The sequence below is a fragment of the Suricata suricatta genome, chromosome 14, assembly GCF_006229205.1.
Source record: "Suricata suricatta isolate VVHF042 chromosome 14, meerkat_22Aug2017_6uvM2_HiC, whole genome shotgun sequence".
NCBI lineage: Eukaryota > Metazoa > Chordata > Mammalia > Carnivora > Herpestidae > Suricata > Suricata suricatta.
In genome coordinates, this window is record NC_043713.1 from 63,009,235 (window position 1) to 63,021,822 (window position 12,588).

General features: G+C 45.2%; 1 protein-coding gene across 9 annotated transcripts in view; it reads right to left on the minus strand.

Annotated features, from left to right (window-relative positions):
• LDLRAD4 (low density lipoprotein receptor class A domain containing 4) overlaps positions 1-12,588 on the minus strand; it is a 420,255-nt gene that overhangs the window by 28,082 nt on the left and 379,585 nt on the right. The window contains exon 1 of one of the 9 annotated variants that reach the window (XM_029921398.1): positions 9,892-10,105. The exons of 6 other annotated variants lie outside the window; for them this stretch is intronic. In XM_029921398.1, the coding sequence (XP_029777258.1) occupies positions 9,892-9,904 (13 nt within the window). In that variant the 5' untranslated portion in view covers positions 9,905-10,105. Of the gene's footprint in view, positions 1-9,213; positions 9,408-9,891; positions 10,106-12,588 lie in introns of those variants that run through there. 2 more of the 9 variants (XM_029921396.1, XM_029921397.1) reach the window with 2 other exon arrangements.

Genomic DNA, 12,588 nt, shown 5'->3' on the forward strand with positions numbered 1-12,588 from the left:
AACATTTGAAGAAAGAGAGACCCAGGGGTGAGGCTCTTTCCAGTACGCCTCTGGTGTTCAGCCCAGGTACGGTGCTCAGACAAACCTTGTCTTTGCAAATTTTATAATGAGTAGAGCCTTAGGAAAACCTATTCTGCTGGCTCTATGAGACCTCTAGAGGTACTGTGTTGTGGCTCTACAACATTCACACATGGAACTCGAATATCTAACCCAGTGTGCAGGCCACTGGCTGGCCGCTGCACGCTGCTCCTTTGCCCTGGGCGGGCGGGCCCGGGAGTGCAGCCGCCTCTCCAACATTTGATCATTGTTCCTGCCAGATGGCCCTGCCCCCCGGGGGAGGTAAGAAACTCTCAAAAAACTGAAGCTGCTTCTCCCAGTGTAATCCCTCCAGGAAAGTTAAACCCATCGTTATGGTTGAGTCACATTTCCCAAAGTACATCCACACAGATCCACACAGTACCCTGAAGGGAAAATATATTGATAAAAAGCTCCAACTTCCTTTATTCAAGGCCCTGCCTCTGGAGGTAATTTAGAAAACACATCTCCACTGTCTCTAACCTTGCAGACACCATATTTTATGAGCAGTCTGACAATGGGTTCCTGACACTGCCATTACCAAGCATTTTCTAACTGCCGTTAGCACACACTTCACATTCTAGTACAGTGCCGTGGAATTACTTCTAGCAAAACAGTGCACTGAGTTGGTAATTAGAGATGGGCGATTCAAATCCGTCAGTTTTGCAGGGAGGAAGCAGAATCCCTTTGCTCAAGGTCAACCCTAGAACCCACATTTCCTGCTTTCCAGCTTACAGTTAATCGCTTTGCTGCATGTTGCCCACCTGTTTTCCTGAGTCTCCCCACAGAATGAAAGGAAGTGATTGTGTAGGGGTGTCAACTCAAAGAGTGAGGGGCTCTGGGAGATGGTAAGGAAGACAGCACACAATGTTGCTGTGAGGTGGGAAGGTGTGGGGTTTAATGAAGAGCAAGAAAAAGGGGGGAGTTGTCAGTTGTGCTACTGCCTGGAACCTGCAACACACACATGCATACATATGCACACATGTATGCATGTGTTTGAATACACACAGACGTGTATATACATACATACAAGGCGTGCACATGTACACACACACACACACACACACACACACTCGCTGCAGGACCCAGGCCGATGGCCAGTGGGAAGGTGTTCTCTCTCACTGTACAGGCTCACATTTGGGATGATGCAGGAAGGGACTGGGGCAGCACCCTTCCCCCAGTATCTCACCGGCGTGCCCCCACCATCCATACCGTGGAAACAGAAGGGCTGGAACTAGCATGAGAGTAAATGGAGGGTGTTCCTGGATCCCACTGTGTCCTGTCTTGTGACACTACCCTACCTCCACTTCTGTCTTCAGCCCCTACATACCCGAGGGACAAAGATGTACAAACATGCTTGCTGGACCTGCAGGACTGTACTTGGCATGGGGCCTACCATGGGCCTGGCCCCAGTATGCACCCAGGAGAATGGAGAGCTGAGTCTGAGGGAACGGAACTGCCACGCCTGTGTGCTGAGTGGCGGAGGCCAGGCAAGCTTGCTGGACGTAGCCCGAGCAGGTGCTTACAGGCCAGGTCTCCTGGGTACGGCTGACTGAGACGGCCCGTCGGCAAGGCCCGGGCGCTGCACTCCCCACCTCACCCCCACCTTGCCTGGCTGTCCCTGTTCTGAACACACCCCAAGGCCTAACGGCTGATCATCAGGTTAAACCATGCCCTGGAATTGACAAACGTTTTCCTTCCTCCAAAAAGCTTCATTGCTTGAAGGACATGGAAAAAGCAGAAAAGTGATGATTAGAGTGAGGGGTCCCCCATAAGTCTTCACAGGTTAGTTCTTCACCTGGAGGATGTCTTTCTAGGTTATGTTTTCCTGAATATAGAAAGCAGTGCAGATAACTATTTGTAATAATGCAATCAAATTGTATTTTCCATAATTCTATGGGCATTTGGGGTATGCCTGTGCATTTTAAAAGGATTTTTATTATAAGAATAATGAAAATTTCCTTATTTAAACAATTTGAATTATTTAAACAATACAGAAGGAAATAGCGTGCAATGTAACGTCCTTTGTAGGCCTGCGGGACCCCTTCACCCCACCGGACCCCTTGCTATCCTAGGGGTCACACAGTTCACCCATTGTGTATATCTGTGCATTTGCCTAATCAATAAGGGTTTTCTTCTTTTAATGAGTGGAATCATTGTGCTTTTTACCACCTGATGTATCACGAGCATTTTAAAATAAGAATATATAAAAACCAACCTCATTCTTTACGGTGGCTATCTATTCCAGAACACTGATATATAGCGAATTTATATACTCCAAGTGACAGAAGTTTAGGTGTTTTTATTTCCCCCTTTTTCCCTATTGTGACCAAAAGATTGTGTGCATGTGTCTGCATGTGTGTGAATGTGAGTGTTGACCCATATTTTAAGTATCCCTACAGGAAATATTCCTAAAACTGAAATTTCTGGGTCAAGGACATATCCTGTAAGTGCTGACAGCTCCTGGGACTCTGCCTTACGAAAAGGCTCTTGCCCCACACACTCATCAACACTGACTCCTCCCCCTTCTCATCTGCACTAATCCGATGGACAAAAACATAGATATCTTGTTTTAATCCGCTTTACTAGTAATTTTAGATCTTTCCCTGCTTGGCAATTTCTTTTTCATAATCATATTAGTTCGTATCCGTTTATTTGTAGTTTTCTCACTTACCGGTCAGCCGTCTTCACATGCTTGCCTACTAATCTTTGTCTCTTACATGCGCTGCAGGTATTTTCTCCTAGTCTGTCCCTAACTTCGCTGTGAGCTTCTCTATAAAAGATACACATTTTTATGTCATGAAATACTTCTTCTTTTATGGCTTCCAAGCTTCAGTTTGATTAAGAAGGTCTTCTCCAATATTCTAAAAATATTTTTACTAAGATTTTTATAGATTGCATTTTTATGTTTAGAACTTTATTTGCTCTGGATTTGATTTCTTTTGGTCTGAGACAGCACACGGAACATTTTATATCTTTTAAAAGACATGAATCTTCTGATCTAATAGCACATTAAAAAGTGCATTGCAAGCATGAATAAGAAAGATCTTAGTTGTGGGAAAGTGTATGGAACCTTTCTTTTAAAGGGACTACTTGCTCTAAGGTGGTGTTTCATTCGCTTTCTTGCCGATATGCCAAGTGTAGTGGGCCCTCCCCTGCCCCTGCTGAGGTGCCAACACCCAGAAAGCCCCCGCATCCCCGCTCCCCTGCAAACGTCCAGACTTGCTGCACTTTCTCCCACGTTCCTGCTTTGCTTATACCAAGAGCTCTCCAGTGCTTTCATCTCAGGAACCCTCTACACTCTTAAAAGCTACTGGTTACCCCCCCCCCCAAAGAGCTTTATTTGTATGGATGACATCTATTGATCATTGCCATATTTACACTTAATACTGAAAAATTTAAATATTTATTTAAAAAGAAACTCACTATATATTAACATATATAACAGTTATATATACTATTTTCAATACAAAAATGTATTGATAAGGGTGGCATTGCTTTACACTTCTGCACATCTCTTATATGTCTTTCTCAAATTTCTTTTAATGTTTCTTTATCTTAGAGAGAGGAAGGGAGGGAGGAAGGGGGGAGAGAGAAAGAGCACCGGTTGGGGAGGCACAGAGAGAAAGAGGGAAACACAGAATCTGAAGCAGGCTCCAGGCTCTGGGCTATCAGCACAGAACCATGAGATCATGACCTGAGCTGAAGATGGACACTTAACTGACTAGGCCACCCAGGTTCCCCTCTTATACATCTTAATAGAAGATAGTTGGAATCTCTCCCCTGCTTCACCTTCAATCTGTTGGGATATGTTGGTTCTGGTTGAGGTTTATGAAGGAGATCTGGTCTTAATGACCACTGGGACTGGGGCCTCGGGGATCCCCCAAGATCCTGGAGCCACACTATGAGAACTGGTGGTCTGGACTGATTTGACAGCCGACACTCTAGTGCAAACACTAATGGCCTGGATTTCTTGGGGATGCTCCTGATGCCAGGATGTGAGATGTGGTCAGAACAGCTCCTGGGCCACTGTCCTGAGTGTTCATGCACAAGTACTGTCACAGCAGGTACATCTATGGAGCAAATTATACACAGAGACCCCAGGGGTTCACAGGCATCTGAATAATGCAGAACTCGCTTGGGGCAGGGCAAGAGCATAGGCTGGCAAAAACTAAGTTCCCCGGTGCCACTCACTAAAACAAGCAGCCCAGCAGTGTGGCCTAACTGGCCAATCTGGGTGACAGATGCCCACTCAGATCCCCAGCTACTACAGCACCTGGGCCAGCCTGACAGGCAGCTCTTCCCGCAGAGACTGGCGCAGGTCCCAAGGGCCACTATCCTAACAACCAATTGGTTGGTTGCTCCTAATCAGACACAGGAGCAACAATAAGCATGGCAGCAGCGATTCGGCCCTGCCTGTGCTCCAGGGTCACCTGTCGTGTTCCTTGAAGCCCTTGAGTGAGAGAGGCATGTGGAGCTCCTGGGAATGGAGCCTCAGCAGAGTGGCACAGCCCCAGTCAAAAGTGCAGCGGACCTTCACATTGAACTCTGGGCAAAACACATCAATGAACAGACTGCTTTCTCAAATACTAACAACTAGAAAGTATAAAGGTTCTACTCTCTTTGGGAATAAAAAAGTCCAGAGAATTCTCAGAATGAAAATTAGAGTACACAGAGAGAGAGTTCTTGGGAATAAGCATGCTAATGACATTCAGATTGCAGAGAACTCTGCTACTGATAACCTCTCCCTTTAAGACCCCCCCCCTTCAAGCACACAAGGAGGTATGTGAGCACCCTTGCCTCATAATTGTCCTCCCACACCTTCTTCTACTCTAAATAGGAAAATTCTACTAAAAATGCATCATAAAAGGCAAATTAAGGAAAGGCCACAGCACTAGAGGACATCCATAGCCTGGATGAAAGATGGGAAACCTGGTCGCTCTCCTCTCTCTCCACACACTGTGGAATAACAGTGATAGGTGATTCCTGTCTCTTCCTTCGCCACTCCTGAGCCCTTCGCTCCTGCACGGAGACTGCTCAGAAGTGTTGGGCCCCCACGGTATCCTGTAGTACCCAGATGTGGCTCTGTTGCCAAGGGCCTGATATTATACCTCAAGAAAATAACTCACAGGACAAGTAAAAGAAGTTTTATAAAACCAAACCGAATCTCTCACTTTTGAATGCAAGTATCAGATGAAATTCACCTGTTCTTCAAGGTGTCCATTTTCAAGACATCTGCACTCCAGATCTCAACCACAGACCTTTCTGGGGCTTCTGGGGAGCTTACCCAGTGATTTCCTGTACTTCACAGTCAGGGCTCAGGCAGGCTGAGCACTCTTTACTTCCTGCTGAAAGCATCAGCCTTTCAAGGCAGCAGTTCCTGGCCACATGTTTTCCCACACACGCATATTATGGACATGCATGTGCACATATACACATGTACACACACATTGTCCTGCCTTACACATCATTATACATCATTGATTCCTCCTCAATGTGCTCCAAGCTTGGGAGGCCCAGGGTGCAAAGGCTGTAGATACAGAGCAGCAGAAGGTATCATGAGGCCCATTACCCACCCCATAGGAAACACTTTAGACAGGCCCTGAAGAGGCATATTCTTCAGACAGACACATGCACATTACTGCTTCCTCAATCAAAGTGGCATCCAGCCCTGTGCCTAGGAACAACAGTCTGTGCACAGAAGTGGGGCAGATGCCAACTGAGACCTGACACTGCACTGGGGCCTTGCTGACTCGCCCTCCCTCGCCCTGGTCAGCCCACATATGCCCTTACGAGATGCTGTCTGTTTTCTTGTGGTAGGGGAGAGGCAATGTGCAATGATGCAGAACGTGGGGTATAAAGCAAGAAAAATTGCTTGTGATTTTGGTTTTGGGAATGAGAGGCTAAGGACAGAATGAATTCTGGAAGAACTATTAAAAACAGAAAGATTAAAAAAAAAACCTATAGGGATAGCAGAATCCTGAGAAAATAATAGGGTACTTTAGGGTTTCTAAAATTCCATGTGCCCAATATGGACTCTGAACACAGCCCACTTGGCCAGTTCCTTGATTCTAATAGATACTGACATCAACAGAGTAATGCCAAAATGCAATCCATGCAAGGAAAGAATTTTAGGCCAAAGTCAAATTTTCACACTCCCCCCTCCTTTCATGGGGTTCTGGTTCATAATGTTATAATGGATGAGTCATTGCAATCCAAACACCAGAAATGTTATAATACATTTAGCCTACAACTTACCAGATGCCACCAAAGCACCTTACTTTATTACTATAAAACAGTGACAGTGATGATGGTTGGGATGACATCTCTCTACTTTTATAGAAATATCCTTAAGAAACTCCAAGCTTTGCAGTGGAGAATTACAGGAACAGAGAAAATTGTGTGAGGTCTGTTGGTCTATTCTCTGGTTCAATGAGGAGCTGAACTGACTCATACTAGAGGCATGAGTGTCTGTACTATTTTTAAAGAACTCTGGGGAAGCGTGGTTCTACCACCTTAGGTTCCTAATATAACACTCATTTCTATTTGTGGGACGGTTAACACCATCTTCCATGTAGTCTTTCCTCCATTAACATATCATCCATCACAGGAGTCCTATTTTCTAAATGTTTAAAGCTCCAGATGTGTGATTTATGCCTTACAGACCCTATAAATAGTGGTTGGGGGCAAAGTCTGTACCTCTCATCAACCCCCTCCTTTCTTCCAGCCAAGAATACTCTGACGTCACCGTAAGGGCTGAATGCTTTCCACAAATCCTTGCATGCCACCAGAAATGGCTCCTCTGCCACCTATCCAATGGCAGCACTCCACTTCGTCCCCCCAAGTGCTATGATCTGTTGGGAGCACTGAGACTGTGGCTAGCTGCCACAGGGACTTACTCGGGGCAGCCCCTCTCTCCCAGTGAGCTTTCCTAGGTCCCCACCATGGCTCAGGCATAGCGACGACCAAGTATCAGGATTTCCTGGGCAGAGTGCGTGTGGTGAGATCATAGCCCGGGGTGGGGGTGGGGGTGCCCGACTCTTTATTTATGGCTCTGTGACACTTTTAAAGCACTGAATGTTCCTAAATGCTGGTAAATTCTTTCCCCAATCCTGTGGAGACAGGGGAGTGGGGGCAGGAAGACAGGTGGGGGCAGGAGTTGTAATCTACATGGACCACAACTGCCTCAAGTTAGTGAATTGTTGGTTTAAAAATACTCTTGGAAACTTCAATGGCTGAATGAACATTCACACTCATTAAACACCATAGTTCGGCGGGTGGGGAGGGAAATCCAGCCTGTGTTATATGAATAACTTCACAGCTTGAAGTTCAGAAGACAAACAGTAAGAGCAGTAATCATAATGATGATCTTATATATTTTGAATTTTCTTTTCCTTGAGTGGGTTGGCTACTCCAGTCTACCCCATAACAAACAGAACAAAAGAAAGGGAAAAAAGCAACCCCACAGAAATGCCCCAAAGTGGTGTCTGTCACCTCCCAGGTTTATCTTTCTTCTTTAAGAAGCCCTTTCCTAACCACCTGATGACGGGCTCACTACCCTTGGGGGGCTCCTGAGCAGGCAGCTGCACCCTGCCATAGCACTTATCACCTACAGAGCCCATTTTCTGGAGTAAGCGCTGGAATAGTACCTTGATCTTTTCTAGTATTTTCAGTAGGTAGCACATGACTGGCACAGAGTCAGTGTTCATTTTCGATAAAATGCTAAAGAAATCCCTACAAGGAAGGGTCCCAATTGCCTAATCTGCTTTTAACAGTGTCTAGCAGAGAACTGTACTCCCCCAAACACTAACGACTTCGGTGATGAAATTTTGCCAAGAGTTTTTATATTTCATTGAAATTATTCAACTATTACTATTCTACGCAGTGCAAATGGTCACTGGAAAAAGAACCTCGTGGTTGCTGTAAGTTACTTATTTATCCTATTTATAAATCTTATTTATATTAATATATTTACATAAAATGTCTTGCATAAGAAATGTGGGAAACAATACTTATGTTCTGTGGGAGGAGAAGTGAAAGCACAGTGCAGTCAAATGACACAGGGCTCTCTGAGGGCAAGGTATGGCCCACATCTGCCTGACTCTAGCTTGTGGCCGGGTGCCTTTGATGACATTGGCAAGCAAGTAGCAGTGAGCAATCATTACTAAATCCCTAGAACGCAGATGCTGTGAGTCCATCCAGCTGCTAGAATAATGTCTTTTTAATTCACTAAGGTCCAAGCATTCATCTAATACAACTTTTCATCATGCATTTTAGAATCTAGAGTCTCATGATCTCTTCAGAAAGAAATCTAGCTACATATGTTCCAATCAAAGATGATTGACAGGAGTTTCTGAAAACATAGCAGAGGAGTAAGAGCAATTACAAACCTTTTAGAAGTCTATCCCTCTGCTGTGTTATAAATGGGAAAAAAATACATACATAAACCTCTAATCCTCTCTATAGGATTCATTTAAAATCCACCTCCATTCCACCCCCACAACATTAATTTAGGAAAATGTATCAGAAAAAATATACAGCTGCACAAGTAATCATCTTCTTCACATTTTAGAGCAGTGGTTCCTGAGTGCTCCCTAGCTAGCAGTCTGTCTGTCTGTCTCTCACAGTCTCCCTCTCAGTCACAGTTTGCTTTCCTAAGGTATATGGTAACCAGACTGGTGACCCGAGAAACAATCCAGCAAACCACCCACATCTTGAGAAACACATCTTTTCTCTCAAATGCCGTTTTCAATGACTCAGGATGAAAAAAAGTACCCGTGAGTCTAGCAGTAAGAGCATTTCCGGGGGTGGGGTGGGGGTGGGGGGTTAGTCTCATGTACAGAACATTTGAAGAAACAGAATTCTAGAGCAACAAACCTGTGTATTTATGTACAGCATCTCCAATAGAAACAAACTGATCACAGATGAGAAAGAAGATGAAAAAGCTTAAAATACATCTTCCTATATAGCCAAGCCCTGAAGCATTCTCAGAGCTGACAGACCCTTCTTAAGGAGATACAAATTTCTTGAGAAAGAGTTCCTACTCTTCTCAACTCTGTCCTCAGACCAAACTTCAAGAACAACCATCACAAACCCCGGAGAGCAGGCATCACCCACAGCTGGCCTCTGAAAATGTACCTTTGTTCAAGAACAGGTCTTTAAACGGGGCCTCCTTCAGTGTGCTGTTGTTCAGGTGGTCACTGGACATAATCGAGTCCTCTGCCAGGGGGAGTCCAACCGTGATGCAGCCCTCCCCCCAGTTCAAAGCATCCCTTCAGCTTCAGGCAATCTCCTCTTTAGGCAGCTCAGAGCAGCAGTTATAGCAAGCGTGGGGTGTGAGTGTGTGTGTGTGTGTGTGTGTGTGTGTGTGTGCTTCTGTCTGTCTCTCTACTGTATCAGCGGGGCCCAGCCCAGGTGCTAGACTCAAATGCTGTGGCTCCAACCGCAGACTGTGGCTACCAATTATCAACTGCCATCCACAGAAATCAGGAGCTCTGTGGCAGGAAGCCGGTGGTGTCACAGAGCAGATAACAAGTCCAGGGTCTCAAATCCTGAGAGCAGCTGAACACCCAGTGTTGTATACAGCAACATACAGCAATGATGTGTTTGGCCTCACATGGGCATGTCACACATACAGACCAGTGGAATACAGCTAGACAGATCGTTTTGTTCCACTGCATTCAATAATCTTTTTAGCAGGCAAATATCAAACCAGACAAGGCAGAAAGGGGGAGAGCTACAAATCTCAATACAATATTTCTTCCCTTGATCACAGCTAGAAGCTTACATGGTTGAAGAAATGAAGAGAGAGCTTACCGAGGCAGCGCATGCAAACAGGCAGGGATGCTTAGCCACTCATGCTTCTCTGCTCTGGATCTGGCTCCAAGAGCATGTCCTGGCTTGAAGTGCCCACAGCGTCCCTCATGCCAGGAGTCAGGCTGCAGGCCATCTTCAGGGTCCCCCTCTCCCCAGAGTCTCTCTCTAACTGATGGGAGCAGTCCGCATGGCTCTTGCAGCTCAGCTGTACACTGGCAACTGGCAAAGTCATAACCACAGCAGGAAACACTCAGTTTCCCCCCTCCCGCTTTTGCTTCCCTGTCAGCCCTTCACTTCTCTCCCTTCTATTTCTCAGTGCATGGTGGCAAAAATATACCACAGAGAATGCCATGAAGCCAGGACTCTCACTCTTAACTACTAGGCAGTTTGAGTTTACAAGATTCAGAAATTAAAGAATCCAAATGGTAAAGTGGAGACATCTCTCAGGAGGCCGTTTTTTCCTGGTTCATTTTGTGCAAGCACAGTGTCAGTCTCCCCTGAGGTCTACACGGGTTTTCATTTGTGCATTAAAACATCGCCTGTGTGTTCTGATGCCCTGGGGCTATGTGAAGAGACTTAAGGGAAGGCTGCATGTCTGCTCTAGCACTTTTCATAAAAAATCAGTGTGGCCACAGTGAAAAGGGCAGTGTGCCATAGTAATACTGCAAATAACCCCAGCCACAAGCACTGCTCTGTGCCCAGAATAGCCTTTGTTTTTCCTTATTTAGGATAAATAGCAATGACATGTGGGCCATAACAATAGTTTTGGCTGTACGAGGAGTTGTCAAAGCAAAACTAAACGCTGTTGGTTACTACCAGCATTAGAAACGAAGACAGTTACGTCAGCAGCCTGTCCCTGCTGTCGGTCCCAGCATGTCACCTGGGGCCAACAGCAGTGTTCTGGGCTTGATATCATCACCAGGTCCTCAGGTTGGCCAGAAGACACCACAACTTCATGGTTTAATTACTGGTGGTGAGGGCAGGAAAGGAACAAAAGAATCGTCAGGAAGATTTTTCAGAGATTTCATGTGGATAAAAGAAATGGGAATTTCAGCAGGAAAATTAACAGTTGCGTACATTTGCATGTGCCAATCAAGACAGTCTGATTTTTCTTGAGCAATTTCCAAATTTAAAACATAACTCTCCTCTCTTGCTCTACTTTTCCCTGATATCTTCTTAGAGTCACATGGCTGGGTGAATGCAGAAGGTGAGGCTCAGGAAACTGGGCTGGGGTGGGGTCACCGGTGCATGCAGGGGACCTTTCTCAGAGAAGAGCCAGCATCAGAAAGCATCAGGCTTTAGACATTGTGGTTTCAGGCTGGCCACAGTCTGAAAAGACTGCTGGTCTTTGGCTCTCCCTTGTCGCTACAACCTCAGGTCCTTGCCATCTGGGGATGGCACTTTCTAGTCAGTTCAGTGGGAGTGACAAGATCACTCAACATCAAATCCTTAAAAGGAAATCTTCACAAGATTGCATATAACTGTCATGCAAGTCTGTTTTTGAAAATCAGGGAGTTAGTCAACATTATGAAAAAATTAGCCAACATTATAAAAACTGGCTCTGTCATTTGTTAATGGATATACTTGCATTTTGAAATGATTGCAAATAGTCCACTTTGGGGTTTAACACTATTTAAGATGCATATTTCCTGTATATATATAAAAAAACCGAACATATTTTTCACCTTTAACGGCTGCATCATATTCCACTTGGCCTTACCACACTTACTTTGTTTGGCTGGCTTCCTTATCACTGGGCATGGGAGTCTATCTTAATTAATTAAGCTCCTTGTTCATTCTGTTCAATTGTTTCCAATGTTTAATCTATTTAGAAATCACTTTAAAAGCCTTGGACTTTAGGGATGAGTTTGTTTACAAGACAGTGCCCAAACTGCACAGCAGGTGCATGGCTGGTTGAGGCTGGTGTTCACCAGAGCCGCTCTGGGCTGTGTCTGACGTATGCTGGCCATGCTGGCTGATTAACACCAGTGTGTCACCACTCGTCTGCGTGCACTACAGGGTTGTCAAGGCTAAATCACCAGGTGGTGGTCTTCATATGTTCTATTTCCTTTTAAGCACTGGGCTGGGAGGGCGCTTCAGGAAGAAAACACAGAGGTCAGACCAGGAGTTCCCAGAAGCCAGGGGTTTACGCCCTGATAAACACCCCATTCTAGTTGATGGCATGTGGATCACCGTGCTGGGGCTTTTTAACTAATGGGTGCCAATATTTCTCTTCCCTTAATTCAGAGAAAATGGCAATACATACAGCAGAAGGGTGTGGGAAGAGACTAGTCTGCTGAACAAAAATACGTAAGTAGGGAAGTGTAAAAGTCATTTGCATTCAAGAATTCTTTCTTCCCTCCTGGTCTGTAAATATGGATCTCTAAAATGAGTACTCTGATGGGCTAACTGCTTTTACTAGCAGTTAAAAAAAAAGTCCCAAAGCTGTACGTGGTTTCCCTGGGTAGAGCAGAGACCTTGGAAATGGTGCAAGGAAGGGTCGGCTAAGGTAGACATTTTCATAGGGTCTGTTGATAGCAACAAGGACCTGAAGAGCTGTCGTCTCCATAAGCCCACTCTACCAACACTTCATGCTTCCTCTGTAAAGGTCTTTGTTTCATTAATTCATCTGACAGATATTTACTAAGTAGGTTACAGACCCTAGGAGGAAATATACTGGACCTTCAATGCAATCCG